At 40.1% G+C, this 14732-nt stretch overlaps 1 protein-coding gene across 1 annotated transcript in view; it reads left to right on the top strand.

Annotated features, from left to right (window-relative positions):
- The window catches only part of LOC140466611 (F-box and leucine-rich repeat protein 13-like), a 155082-nt gene that overhangs the window by 15234 nt on the left and 125116 nt on the right, over positions 1–14732 (top strand). The window contains exons 5-6 of the mRNA XM_072562059.1: positions 5140–5207; positions 11993–12147. Coding sequence (XP_072418160.1) covers positions 5140–5207; positions 11993–12147 — 223 coding nt within the window. The remainder of the gene's footprint in view (positions 1–5139; positions 5208–11992; positions 12148–14732) is intronic.

Below are 14732 nucleotides of genomic sequence, written 5' to 3'. Positions count from 1 at the left end.
GAGAAATGGGAGAGGAATACATGTAGCAGGAAGCCTAGGGCCAGCATCAACTTCCAGCAGGTGTCAAACAGCCTCCACGTGCAGAAGTCACAGCTGACAGTCCTCTCAGGGTATGGTAGGGTTGGGAAGGCCCAGAGTCTATTGTATTATATGCAATTTCCTCAATATGAGGAACATTGCTACCGTAGACTGAGGATGATTGGAACATCATCACGGAACTTTGCCATCTGCTGGAGTGGGACTTGTGACCTGAAGATGTGGGTGTCCATCTTCTCCTGGTGGCCATCAAGTGATAGATACACTAAACTTTTATGCAACTAACTGCTTCCAGTGATCCTTTTGGGAATATGTGGGATCTTTCGATTCTTAACGCTCAGATGTATCAAGGCTGTTAGCAATGCAGTTTGTGACAGATCACACTACTTCATCTAATTTTTCTGTGATGATGTTTATACATTGCCCAATCCAAAGTAGCCTGATTCCTGGTTTCTCTCAGTGCATTGTAGGCTGCACACCGGTTGTGCTAAGAGTGCCATATCATAACACAGCTCAGTTCACCAATAACAGAAGGTCCCATTTCTTCATTGCACAAATCATCTGTTATCATTGGTACCGCATGTTAGAGGTATGTGCTATGTGTCCTGGAAGCTGCCAGGATGCCAATATCCTGAGAACTCTCAAGTTCCCTCTTCCTTTCAAGGGCTAGATACCTTACAAGGGCTACCCTTTGCAACCATGGTTGATAACTCCATTATGCAAATCCTGGCCAAGGCCAAGTGTAGATACGGTGCATCCATTCTTCCACCAGGGCCATCTTGAAGCAAATGATAGGCCTGCTGAAGAGAGACACAGCAAAAATTTATCCTGAGAAAAAAGAAGCAAAAAAGGTAGGATGAGGCAACCATGGCTGACCAGGGAAGTCAGGGCATAAAAGCAAAAGAGAAAGCATATAGCGTGGTGAAGGCCAATGGGAAGCCAGAGGATTGGGAAGCCTACAAAGATCTACAGAGGACAATGAAGAAAGAAATAAGGAGTGAAAAGGTTAAATATGATAGTTAAGCTATCCAATAATATTAGGAAAGATTGCAAGAGTTTCTTTAGATATATAAAGGGCAAAAGAGAAGCAAAAGTGGATGTTGGACTGCTGGAAAATGATGCTGGTGAAGTAGTAATTGAGAATAAAGAAATGGCCGAGGAACTGAATAAGTACTTTGCGGCAGTCTTCATGGTGGAAAACATGAGTAATATCCCAAACATTCAAGAAAATGGGAGGCAGAGATGAGTATGGTGCCTGTCACCAAAAAGAAGGTACTAGAAAAACTGAAAAGTCTGAAAGTGGATAAATCATCTGGACCAGATGTGCCACATCCTAGAGTTCTGAAGGAGAAAGCTGAAAAGATAATGGAGGCCATAGTAGTGATCTTTCAGATATCACTGGAATCAGGGAAGGTTCTAGACGACTGAAAAATTGCTAATGTAACCTACCCCCTCCCGTTTAAGAAGGGAGTAAGGCAAAAGACGGGAAATTATTGGCTGATTAGCCTGACCTCAGTCGTTGGTAAGATTTTGGAGTCCATTGTGAAGGATGAGATTTCTGAGTACTTGAAAGTGCTTGGTAAAATAGGACAAAGTCAGCATGGTTTCATTAAGGGGAGGTCCTGTCTGTCAAATCTGTTAGAATCCTTTGTGGAAGTAATGAGCAGGTTAAACCAAGGAGAGCCAATGAAGCCTACCTATCTGGACTTCCAGAAGGCCTTTAGTAGGTGTCGCACAGGAAGCTGCTGCATAAGATAAGGGTCCATACTGTTAGAGGCAAAGTACTAGCATGGATAGAAGATTGCCTGGCAAAAAACAGAGAGTGGGGATAAAAGGGTCCTTCTCAGAATGGAAGCCAGTGTCTAATGGTGTTCCACAAGAGTCAGTGTTGGGACCAACAACTTTTCACTTTTCACTTTATACATTAATGATTTAGATGAAGGAACTGAGGGCATTCTGGCTAAATTTGCAGATGATACGAAGGTGATTGGAGGGACAGGTGGTATTGAGGAAGGGACGCTACAGAAAGATGTAGACAGGTTGGGAGAGTGGACAAAGAAGTGGCAGATGAAGTACAATGTGGGAAAGTGTGAGGTCATGCACTTTGGTAGGAAGAGTAGAAGAATGGACAATTTTCTAAATGGGGAGAAAATTCAGAAATCTGAAGTGCAAAGGGACTTGGGAGTCCTAGTCTATGTTTCTCTTTAGGTAAACGTGCAGGTTGAGTCAGTAATTAGGAAGACAAATACAATATTGTCATTCATTTCGAGAGGACTAGAACATAAAAGCAGGGATGTACTTCTGAGGCTTTATAAGGTTCTGGTCAGACCACATTTAGAGTATTGTGAGCAATTTTGGGCCCCATACCTCAGGAAGGATATAACGGGACTGGAGCAAGTCCAGAGGATGTTCACAAGAATGATCCCAACAATGAAAGGCTTAACATATGAAGACTGTTTGAGGTTTAGAAGGATGAGGGGGAATCTGATTGAAACTTACAGAATACTGAATGTCCTGGACAGAGTGGACATTGGGAAGATGTTTCCATTGGCAGGTGAGACTAGGACCTGAGGGCACAGCCTTAGAGTAGAGGGAAGACCCTTTAGAATGGAGATAAGGAGAAACTTCTTTAGCCAGAGAGTCGTGAACCTGTGGAATTCATTGCCACAGAAGGCTGTGGAGGCCAGGTCATTGAGCATATTTAAAACAGAGATAGATAGGTTCTTGATTGCCAAGGGGGTCAAAGGTTATGTGGAGAAAGCAGGAAAATTGAGTTGAATAACCTATCAGCCATGATTGAATGGCAGAGCAGACTCGATGGGCTGAATGACCTAATTTCTGCTTCTATGTCTTATGGTTTATGGAATTTCCAATTCTTGGATTGGTTTGGGGGTGGTCTTGCAGTACTATTCAGACAGCGTGTGCTGCATAATCCTTGTAATCTGTTGTGATGATATACTGGCATTAAGAGCTGAATTTTATCCTGGGTTTTTTTATGAAGAGAGGTTGAGTCAGAGGTATAGAGGGGTCTGCTTCAAGCCAATAAGCTTGTGAGGCCATTCTTTTTTTGAAATTTGGAAAAATGGAAGCGGCCCGAGTTGGTGGGGTCATGCTCCCACAGGAACAAGATTTTAGTTTTAGCTTTCAGTAGCTGTTGGAGTTGTGAAAGCTGGTAAATCTCTATCTCTATCTCTCTCTCTCTCTGTCAGAGCTAAAAGCTTGGGTTTTCCTCCTGCTGCTAGAATTGCATGTGAGACAATCTATTTTACTGACTTTGCCTTTGCCAAGGGCTTGTTTATTGGATGTTACTATACTGGAACAGTTAATAAGCAGTTTATTATTTTGTTAAGTATTTTTATAGAGTTACAGTTAAGACAATTTTTTTTTCTTTTGACTGTACTTTAACTGTAGTATATGAACAAAGCACATTTTGCTTCAAACCTGATAGTTTGACCAATCGAATTACACCCTGGCACTTGCCCTTAAAATAAGAAAACTGTTTTAAACTGTTTTGAGTTTTCCGACATGTGATGCTCCCACATTGAACATGTGTGATGATGCTATGGCTTTCAAGGGGTTATTTTGTCCAGGTTTTATTTGAGAGAGGTTGTAAGGTAGAGGTGTCAAGACAGCTACTGAAGACTATATGGGTAAACAGCTTGTGGTGCCTTTAGTTTTTTTTTAATTTGGAACAATGGAATCAGCCTGGGTGTGGCGGCTCTCATGGACCAGGCTTTCTAGCCTTTTTTAGGTTTAGCTTTAAGGAGAAGCTTTCAGGATCTAAAAAGGGTTGGAAGCTTCAGTGAGTATCTCTTGGCTGCAAAGCTCTCTGAATTTTCTCTTGATGTTTTTTCCTACTGGATTGGAGAACTGCATGTTAGAATCTGTGTCTGACTTTTATTTTTTTTATCGAGGACTGTGTTTATGGGATGTTACTATATTAGAACAATTTTTATGTCTGTTAAGTGTTCCAGTTGATTAACTTCCTGTTTCTTTGGGTGTATTTTAACTAAAGTGTTGAAATAAATAGTGTTTTGCTTAATATTAAGTAGTTTGGCTAGTCACATTGCATCGAAAACAGACACTTTATATTTGCCTTTAAAATAAGAAAATGGTGAGATCTAGGCTACCTTCTTAGAATATTTTGAGAGGGTCTGGTCTAATCCATAACACATGATATCTTGCAATATGAGGAATTATAGAGAAAAGCATTAATTGGAGAGCCTTCTAACATATATTGCACAAAGGATCGGTAGCCTGTTGAAATCGACACCTGTAGCTGCAGTTACTGTGACAGTTGATCAAATAGTTGATAATGTAAAATAGCAATTCAATTATGAATGTGAACTTCTATTTCCAAAGAATCTGTCACTTGTGTCATCTAAGTGCTGTCAGATTCATTTCTCTTTTGTTTCCTTATCACTATATATACTATGAAGAATATTTGTGGTTGGCAGTGATTAACTTAGGGCACAGTTGGGCTGTGAACAAGGCAGTGATGATTGAAATATTGGAATTTCTCAGAATTGGCAAATGCCTCTGCCACTGGTGAATGCCATAATGAGGTAGTGCATACGTAATGATGTGAGCAGTGAAGAATTGTGTAACATAACACACTAGAGCTCACAAAGATAAACCCTCCAGGAAAATCTCTGAAATTGACACATGCATTTTTTGTCAAATGTCAGCCCTCTGTCCTTTTAAGGTTTCCATGTGAGCCAGAAGGAACAGGAGTCCAAAAGGAATTCTTGCAACTCCTCTATTTCTGGATTTCCCCATTACTTCCCCTCTCTTGGACTAGATTTCTGATTTAATGTTTTTAAAATACAGTCACTGCGGGAAATTGGACCTTTTCCTCATTTGGTGTCTGGGACTCTCCCCCTTCAATCCACTCAGCAGATGATGCATTAATATAATGACGTGTAAGCATAAAACTGACTCAGGTCCAAAGCAGGTAATTCAGGTAAACCTGTCACTAGTCCTGTAAGCTTCACACTCACCTTTAATCTTAAATTAAAATCATAGCTGTAATCTGTAATGAAGAAGAATGTTTGTGTATCAAAATAAATGTTAATTGTTTATCTTTAAAATGTATTTTCATAGCTTGCTCCACAATTGTATGAGAAAGCATATTTCTTCTATTCGAATGGTTTATTGAGGAGGTGCTTTTGGTGAGTGTTTATGGAAGCTCTTTGATGAAAATGAATAAAAATCATCAGACCTGATTTCATACGCTTGTAAACAAAATTGTTATGATTCCTGATGAGACTGCCAAATTTATCTTACTATCTGGCTGTGAACCAGTAACATAATGTTTAAAAAAGACAAAGTTTGAAATCACAATGTACTTACTAAAAAAATTAAACCACAAGATTCCATAGTTTTGAACAAACTAAACTTTACTATAGAAAGTTACAACAGTACAACAATTTTCCAAATAACTTAAACTCTAATATCCAGGACCAACATGGTGCAAACATGAATTTACATTTAATTTGCATTCAAATATTCCACAGATTACAGCAAATGTGGTTAAGGCAAAACCTGCAGATTTCTCAGCAACGAAATTTCATTAAAACTTTGTCTCCTTTTAGGAAAAATTGAAATTTAATTAACTCCCTCATCAGCTAGTCCTTTAACAATGGTTAACATCCAGGTAGTTCAATCTCTTCCTTTGATAATATGTCTCACTGGATTCCTGACTGCACTCTAGTATCTACTTAGGGGCACTATGCCATCTCTTTGTAGACAGCAATCTTCAATAATTGACACTGTTCTGGGTTTCTCCAAGCTCCAATATTTTTCAGCTGCCCCAAGCAAAGACTGCTTGTGAGCTTCCTTTACTCCATTCCGAGATGCACTCAACAACCAATGGCTTCCAGGAACTTAGAGTCATAGAGATGTACAGCATGGAAACAGACCCTTCGGTCCAACACATCCATGCCGACCAGATATCCCAACCCGATCTAGTTCCACCTGCCAGCACCTGGCCCATATGCCTCCAAACCCTTCCTATTCATATATCCATCCAAATGCCTTTTAACTGTTGCAATTGTACCAGCCTCAATCACTTCCTCTGGCAGCTCATTCCATACACATACTACACTCTGTGTGAAAAGGTTGCCCTTTAGGTCTCTTGTATATCTTTCCCCTCTCTCCCTAAACCTCTGCCCTCTAGTTCTGGACTCCAGGGAAAAAGCCCTTATCTATTTATCCTATCCATGCCTGTCATAATTTTATAAACCTCAGCCTCCGAAGCTCCAGGGAAAACAGCCCCAGCCTGTTCAGCCTCTCCCTCCAACCCTGGCAACATTCTTGTAAATCTTTTCTGAACCCTTTCAAGTTTCACAACATCTTTCCAATAGTGAGGAGACCAGAATTGCACGCAATATTCCAACAATGGCCGAAGCAATGTCCTGTACAGCTGCAACATGACATCCAAACTCATGTACTTAATACTCTGACTAATAAAAGAAAGCATACTAAATGCCTTCTTCACTATCCTATCTACCTGCTACTCCACTTTCAAGGAGTTATGAACCTGCACTCCAAGGTCTCTTTGTTCAGCAACACTCCCTAGGACCTTACCATGAAGTGTATAAGTCCTGCTAAGATTTGCTTTCCTAAAATGCAGCACCTCCATTTATCTGAATTAAACTCGATCTACCACTTTTCAGCCCAAAGGCCCATCTGGTCAATATCCTGTTGTAATTTGAGGTAACCTTCTTTGCTGTCCACTACACCTCCAATTTTAGTGTCATCTGCAAACTTACTAACTGTACGTCTTATGCTTGCATTCAAATCATTTATGTAAATGACAAAAAGTAGAGGACCCAGAACCTTGTGGCACTTCACTGGTCACAGGTGTCCAGTCTGAAATACAACCCTCCACCACCACCCTCTGTCTTTTACCTTTGAGCCAGTTCTGTATCCAAATGGCTAGTTCTCCCTTTATTCCTTGAGATCCAACCTTGTTAACCAGTCTCCCAAGGGGAATCTTCTCGAACGCCTTACTGAAGTCCCTATACATCACGTCTATCGCTCTGCCCTAATCAATCCTCTTTGTTACTTCTTTAAAAAACTCAATCATGTTTGTGAGACATGATTTCTCACACACAAAGCTGTGTTGACTATTCCTAATATGTCCTTGCCTTTCCAAATACTTGTACAGCCTGTCCCTCAGGATTCCCTCCAACAACTTGCCCACCACCAATGTCAGGCTCACTGGTCTATAGTTCCCTGGCTTGTTCTTACCACCCTTCTTAAACAGTGGCACCACGTTAGCCAACCTCCAGTCTTCCGGCACCTCACTTGTGACTATCAATGATACAAATATCTCAGCAAGAGGCCCAGCAATCACTTCTCTAGCTTCCGACAGAGTTCTCAGGTACACCTGATCAGGTTCTGGGGATTTATCCACCTTTATGCATTTCAAGACATCCAGCACTTCCTCCTCTGTATTATGGACATTTTGCAAGGTGTTAGCATCTATTTTGCTATTTTCTAAATCTTCCATATCCTTTTCCACAGTAAATACTGATGTAAAATACTCGTTTAGTATCTTCCCCATTTTTGTGGCTCCACACAAAGGTTGCCTTGCTGATTTTTGAGGGGCCCTATTCTCTCCCTAGTTATCCTTTTGTCCTTAATCTATTTGTAAAAGCCCTTTGGATTTTCCTTAACTCTATTTGCCAAAGTTACTTTTTGCACTTGTCCCCTTTTTGCACTCCTGATTTCCCTCTTAAGTATACTCCTACTGCCTTTATCCTCTTCTAAGGATTCACTCGATTTATCCTGTCTATACCTTACATGTGCTTCCTTCTTTTTCTTAACCAAACCCTCAATTTCTTTAGTCATCCAGCATTCCCTATACCTACCAGCCTTTCCTTTCACCCTAACAGGAATATACTTACTCTGGATTCTCATTATCTCATTTCTGAAGACTTTCCATTTTCCAGCCGTCCCTTTACCTGCGAACATGTGCCCCCAATCAGCTTTTGAAAGTTCTTGCTTCATACTGTCAAAATTGGCCTTTCTCCAATTTAGAACTTCAACTTTCAGATCTGGTCTATCCTCTTCCATCACTATTTTAAATCTAATAGAATTATGGTTGCTGGCCCCAAAGTGCTCCCCCACTGACACCTCAGTCACCTGTCCTGCATTATTTCCCAAAGATAGGTACATCCACATACTGAATCAGAAAATTTTCTTGTACGCACTTAACTCCATTTAAACCCTTAACACTATGGCAGTCCCAGTTTGTGTTTGGAAAGTTAAAATCCCCTACCATAACCACTCTATTATTCTTACAGATAGCTTAGATCTCCTTAGAAGTTTGTTTCTCAATTTCCGTCTGACTATTAAGGGGTCTATAATGCAATCCCGATAAGATGATCATCCCTTTCTTATTTCTCAGTTCCACCCAAATAACTTCCCTGGATGTATTTCCAGGAATATCCTCCCTCAGCACAGCTGTAATGCTATCCCTGATCAAAAACACCACTCCCCCTCCTCTCTTGCCTCCCTTTCTATCCTTCCTATAGCAATTGTATCCTGGAACATTAAGCTGCTAGTCCTGCCCATCCTTGAGCCATGTTTCTGTAATTGCTATGATATCCCAGTCCCATGTTCCTAACCATGCCCTGAGTTCATCTGTCTTCCCTGTTGGGCCCTGTGCATTGCAATAAATGCAGTTTAATTTATTAGTCCTACCTTGTCCCTGCCTGCCCTGACTGTTTGACTCACTTCTGTTCTCAACTGTATCAGTCTCAGGTTGATCTCTTTCCTCACTATCTCCCTGGGTTCCAATCCCCCCCCATCACCTTACTAGTTTAAATCCTCCCGAGCAGCTCTTGCAAATCTCCCTGCCAGTATATTCGTTCTCTTCCAATTTAGGTGCAAATCGTCCTTCTTGTACAGGTCACTTCTACTCCAAAAGAGATTCCAATGGTCCAAAAATGTGAATCCTTCTCCCATACACCAGCTCCTCAGCCATGCATTTGTTTAGGTGTTCTGGCAATCACTAAAGCCCAGAATTTTAATTACTTTACCTTTTTAGCTGTTAAAATCCTATGGCAATCCAACCTTTTAAATGCATTAGACTTTAAGGTGCTTCTGTTGCATTATTCCCATTTTCTACTACAAAGAACAAAGAATAGCACTGCACAGGAGCAGGCCCTTTGGCCAACCAAACCTGCACTGACACATGATGTATTTCTAAACTAAGAATCCTTGGCCTCTTTGCGATCCGTATTCACCTATTCCTTGCTTATTCACGTCTCTGTCAAGATACCTCTTAAATGTTGCTTCTACCTTCTCTGGCAGCACATTCCAGGCAGTTACCACTCACACTTCTCCTTTAAACTTCCCCACCTTTACCTGAAACCGATGTCCCTTAGAAAATTGATGTTTCTACCCTGAGAAAAGGATTCCAACTATCATTTCATCAATGTTTCTTATAATTGTGTTAACCTTGGTCACGTCACCTTGGACATTCAAGTGAAAACAAACCAAGTTTGTCCAATCTCTGCTCATAATTAATACCCTCCAAATCAGGCAGCACTCTGGTAAACCTCTCCAAAGACTCCACATTCTTCTGAAGGTATAATGACCAGAACTGTAGAAAGTATTCCAAATGTGCCTATTCAGCTGTAATATGACTAGCTAATTTTTATACTCTATGCCTGACCAATAAAGGCAAGCAAATGCCTTCTTGACCACTTTATTCACTTATAGAGAACTGTGGACCTGTATGACTAGATCCCTGTGTATGTTAATGCTTCCAACGGTTCTGCCATTTACTGTATACTTCCTTGCTACATTCAACCTTCGAAAATGCATCAACTTGCATTTGTCCAGATTAAATTGCATCTGCCATTTCTTTGCCCAAGTCTCCAGTCTATCTACATCCTGCTGTATCTTCTGACAATCTTCCTCACCATTGGCAGCTCCCCTCACTTTTATATTATCTGCAAAATTACTAGTTAGACGACCTTCATTTACCTCTAAATCATTTGTATATATCATAAACAACAGGTTTGCCAGACTGATCCCTGTGGAACAGTATTGGACACAGATCTCCAGTGAGAAAAACACCCTTTCACTACTATTCGCTGTCTTCTATGACCAAGCCAGTTCTGTATAAGACCATATGATATAGGAGCAGAAATTAGACCATTCAGCCCATCGAATCTGCTCCACTATTCAATCATGGCTGATAGGCTTTACAACTCCATTTTCCTACTTTCTCCCCATAACCTTTGATCCCCTTGGTTTGTGATCTGTTACTATGACAAATTCCTGTCTGTAAGGGTACTGGTTGAATTCCTCACACCAAAGATGACAGGCAAACCTCCTCCTCTATTTCTGGACAGCAGGATGGAATGTCATAAGTGTACATTTTCTCATATGAACAGTTTAAATCAAATTAAAGAGTAATAATCTACTAGAGAGTACTGCAGCAAAAATCAGATCCTCAAAGGAAACAAAAATCTAAGTTAAAATTTGATTTTGGCCAGGGATAATGCACCCAGTAGTATCCTGCAGTACCCATTAGTTATGCCAAATCTTGAAGAATAAGGAAGAGGACTGCCACATAAAGCTCCCAAAACTTCCAGATAGCAGCACAGAATGCCATGGAGAGTTGTTTCTTTTTATATTCTTGTGCAAATCAAACAAATCAACTAGTTTACGAAGGAACCACACTTGAAAGGAAGTATCATTTTTGGTCCTTTGAGCAACTGAAACAAACTAACTAATTGACATTTAACAACTTAAAGGGCATTGCCGCAAACATTAACTGTTTTAAAAGAAACCTAAATTCACATTAATAAAACATTTTGGGCAGATAATGTCTACAGCTATGCTGTGCCCACTGGTTGCACAAGACCTCAAGTGTGTCAGTGGACAACACGTGTAAGATGTTTTCTTCCAAGGTTATCTAGGCTCAGAAATAATCACAGAGAAAAGGTACGCAACAGGGTCTAACAACCACTTCCACGACCCACTACTTGGACCAATTAATGACAAAAAAAGAAAAGTCGCTATAATCTAATGTACCCAACATATACATGCAACATGGATTCTTCAAGGCTGTAGAAACTGCAGGCAGCCTAGGAATCTGTGAACCACCTTAATCGCCGACCATATGGGACTGCATATCAAATTTCTGATTTTTTTCTTTTTCTCATTCGTGGGATGTGGGTATCAGCTGATCCAGAATTGCTGAGAGGGAAGTTAAGAGTCAACAAATTTAGTCTAGGTTGGGAATCACATGTAGGCCAAACCTGCTAAGGATTTCCTTCCTTAAAGGGGATTCGTGAACAAGAAAGGTTTTTATGACAAATGATAGTGCTTATGTCGTGAGCATTAGATTAGCTTTTTTCTTTCACTGAATTAAAATTTCAACACCTGCAGGGTACAGTTCAAACCTATGTCCTTAGAACATTAGCCTGGGGTCTTTGACATCACCACAGTGGCATCACCTTCCTTTGAAGAGTACGTCTAGAGCCACCCATCAGTAGCTTTGCTACTTCTGGGTGTTAAGATAGAGCACCAGAGTGTGAAGTTGCTGCATCTTCCACTGTAATTTAAATACTGTACAGTCTTCTAATATCTGTTCAGTCTGATAACTGAATCTGAAGGAAATTGAAAACTACAGAAAAATCTAGTTGATATCCATAAAATTGATGAGCCTTTGGGAAAGCATCTCCAATTTTACTCAAAGGTACTTTTGATCTGAAGACATGCTGAAACCACACTAAGCTTCTGTAAACGGAAGGAAAAGAGGGAGTGCTTTTATGTTACTATTTTTTATTCCTCTTTGTGTTCTGTTGATGACTGCTTTAGAGTTAAATAACAGAGGTTACATTATGCTGAGTTTAATGTTATTGTATTCCAAATCACATGTTCACTTTTATTTATTGTCCTTTGCAAGCAAATTTGTTTTTTATTTCAGTGCATGGAAATGGTATATCAGAAAAGTAAGAAAGTGGCAGATGAAAATGTTACAATACACCTTAAAGGCTGAGAAGTTTTATACAACGAAAACATTAAAAGTGACATTTCAGATGTGGATGAAATGGGTGCAGTTCCAAAAGATGCGACAAACCTGTGAGTTGAAATCTATTTATATGATAAAGAATGAAAATTAATAATTCTGATTGCACGTGTGTTGTATGTCATTTTAAAGACTAGTTTTTGTGTTTGGTTATATTTACTAAAGTGAATCCTTATTTGAAAAATATGATAAGAAAGTATTTTGTTGGAAGTAATCAATACTTAAATTGATGCAATGTTTTCCTCTGTAAAATATCCTTTATTCATAAGTTTTGTAAAAATACATTATGAAACATTTTGATTTTAAAATTACAGATAAAATGCAATAAATTTTGACTTCTCTTCATACACCATGTTTTGCTCATAGATATCTCAATACAATTTAATATTTACAGTATAAATTCTGACAGACTTTTGGTGCAGACTTGATGGGCCAATGGACCTCTTCTGCACCCGTTGGACTCTATGATTCTGTATTAAGCATATAGCCTGAGGCCAAAACATTTTAATTTGAAAATTAACAGTTCAATAGAAGTTAACTTTTCCATTGAGGTGCTTCAGTACAATTTAAATACGCTTGATGTTAATTATGTATGCTTCTTGTCAGGCATATAAATCCAAGGGGGTTCTACTGTTTCCAGTACCTTAGTATACTATGCCTGAAAAGTCTGATGAAAATGTTGAATTTCAATTTCAGCAGAAAAAGGGGAAAAACATATTATCTAAATGGTGAAAGATTTCCAAACACTGAGATGCAGAGGCATTTGGGTGTTCTGGTGCATGAATCACAAAAGGGTAGTAAGCAAGTACAGCAAGTAACTATGAAAGGTACATCAAGTAATTAGAAAAACTAATAGAATGTTGGAGGGTGAACTTGCAGCATAGGTTGGTATCTGGGATTTCGATGTTGTGGCCATTTCGGGGACATGGGTAGAGCAGGGACAGGAATGGTTGTTATAGGTTCCGGGATTTAGATGTTTCAGTAAGAACAGAGAAGGTGGTAAAAGGGTAGGGGTTGGAGAGTGTGTGGGTGGCATTGTTAGTCAAGGACAGTATTACATTTGCAGAAATACAGTTTGAGGACTCACCTGCTCAGGTAGTATGGGCTGAGGTTAGAAATAGGAAAGGAGAGGTCACCCTGTTGGGAGTTTTCTGTAGGCTGCCAAATAGTTCCAGAGAAGTAGAGGGAAAGGATAGCGAAGATGATTCTGGAGAGGAGCAAGGGTATTTGTTATGGGGGAATTTAACTTTCCAAATATTGACTGGGAATACTATAGTTCAAGTACTTTAGATGGGTCAGTTTTTGTCCAATGTGTGCTGGAGGGTTTCCTGACGCAGTATGTAGATAGGCCAACAAGGAGCGAGGCCACATTAGATTTGGTACTGGGTAAGGAACCCAGCCAGGTGTTAGACTTGGAGGTAGGTGAGCACTTCGGTGATAGTGACCACAATTTGGTTAATTTTATTTTAGTGATTGAAAGGGATAGGTATATATGCAGGGGAAGAGTTATAACTGGGGGAAAGGTAGTTACGATGTGATTAGGCAAGATTTAAGATGTATAGGATGGGGAAGGAAACTGCAGGGGATGGGCACAATTGAAATGTGGAGCTTATTCAAGGTAAGTATATACCTGTCAAGCAGGGAGGAAATGGTCGAGCACGGAAGTTGTGATTTACTAAGGAAGTTGAATCTCTTGTCAAAAGGAAGAAGAAGGCTTATGTTAGGATGAGATGTGAAGGCTCAGTTAGGGCTCTTGAGAGTTACAAGTTATCCAGGAAAGACCTAAAGAGAGAGCTAAGAACAGCCAGGAGGGGACATGACAAGTCGTTGGCGGGTAGGATCAAGGAAAACCTTAAGGCTTCTATAGATATATCAGGAATAAAAGAATGACTAGAGAAAGGGGCCAATTAGGGCCAATCAAGGATAGTATTGGGAAGATGTGCGTGGAGTCAGAGGAGATGGGGAAGCACTGAATGAATATTTTTCGTCAGCATTCAGACTAAGAAAAGACAATGTTGTCGAGTAGAATACTGAGCTACAGGCTACTAGACTAGGTGGGTTTGAGGTTCACAAGGAGGAGGTGTTAGCAATTCTGGAAAGTATGAAAATAGATAAGTCCCCTGGGCCAGATGGGATTTATCCTAGGATTCTCTGGGAAGCCAGGGAGGAGATTGCCGTGCCTTTGGCTTTGATCTTTATGTCGTCATTGTCTACAGGAGTAATGCTAGAAAACTGGAGGATAGCAAATATTGTTCCCTTGTTCAAGAAGGGGAATAGAGACAACCCTGGTAATTATAGACCAGTGAGCCTTACTTCGGTTGTGGGTAAAGTGTTGGAAAAGGTTATAGGAGATAGGACTAATAATCATCAAGAAAGGAATAAGCTGATTAGGGATAGTCAGCACAGTTTTGTGAAGGGTAGGTTGTGCCTCACAAACCTTGATTGAGTTCTTTGAGAAGATGACCAAACAAGTGGAAGAGGGTAAAGTGGCTGATGTGGTGTATATGAATTTTGATAAGGCATTTGATAAGGTTCCCCACGGTAGGTTATTGCATAAAATATGGAGGCATGGGATTGGGGTGATTTAGTGGTTTGGATCAGAAATTGGCTAGCTGAAAGAAGACAGAAGGTGGTGGTT

This window comes from Chiloscyllium punctatum, chromosome 44, assembly GCF_047496795.1.
Source record: "Chiloscyllium punctatum isolate Juve2018m chromosome 44, sChiPun1.3, whole genome shotgun sequence".
NCBI lineage: Eukaryota > Metazoa > Chordata > Chondrichthyes > Orectolobiformes > Hemiscylliidae > Chiloscyllium > Chiloscyllium punctatum.
Note: the sequence above shows the minus strand (reverse complement) of the source record. Positions and strands in the feature narration are given on the sequence as shown.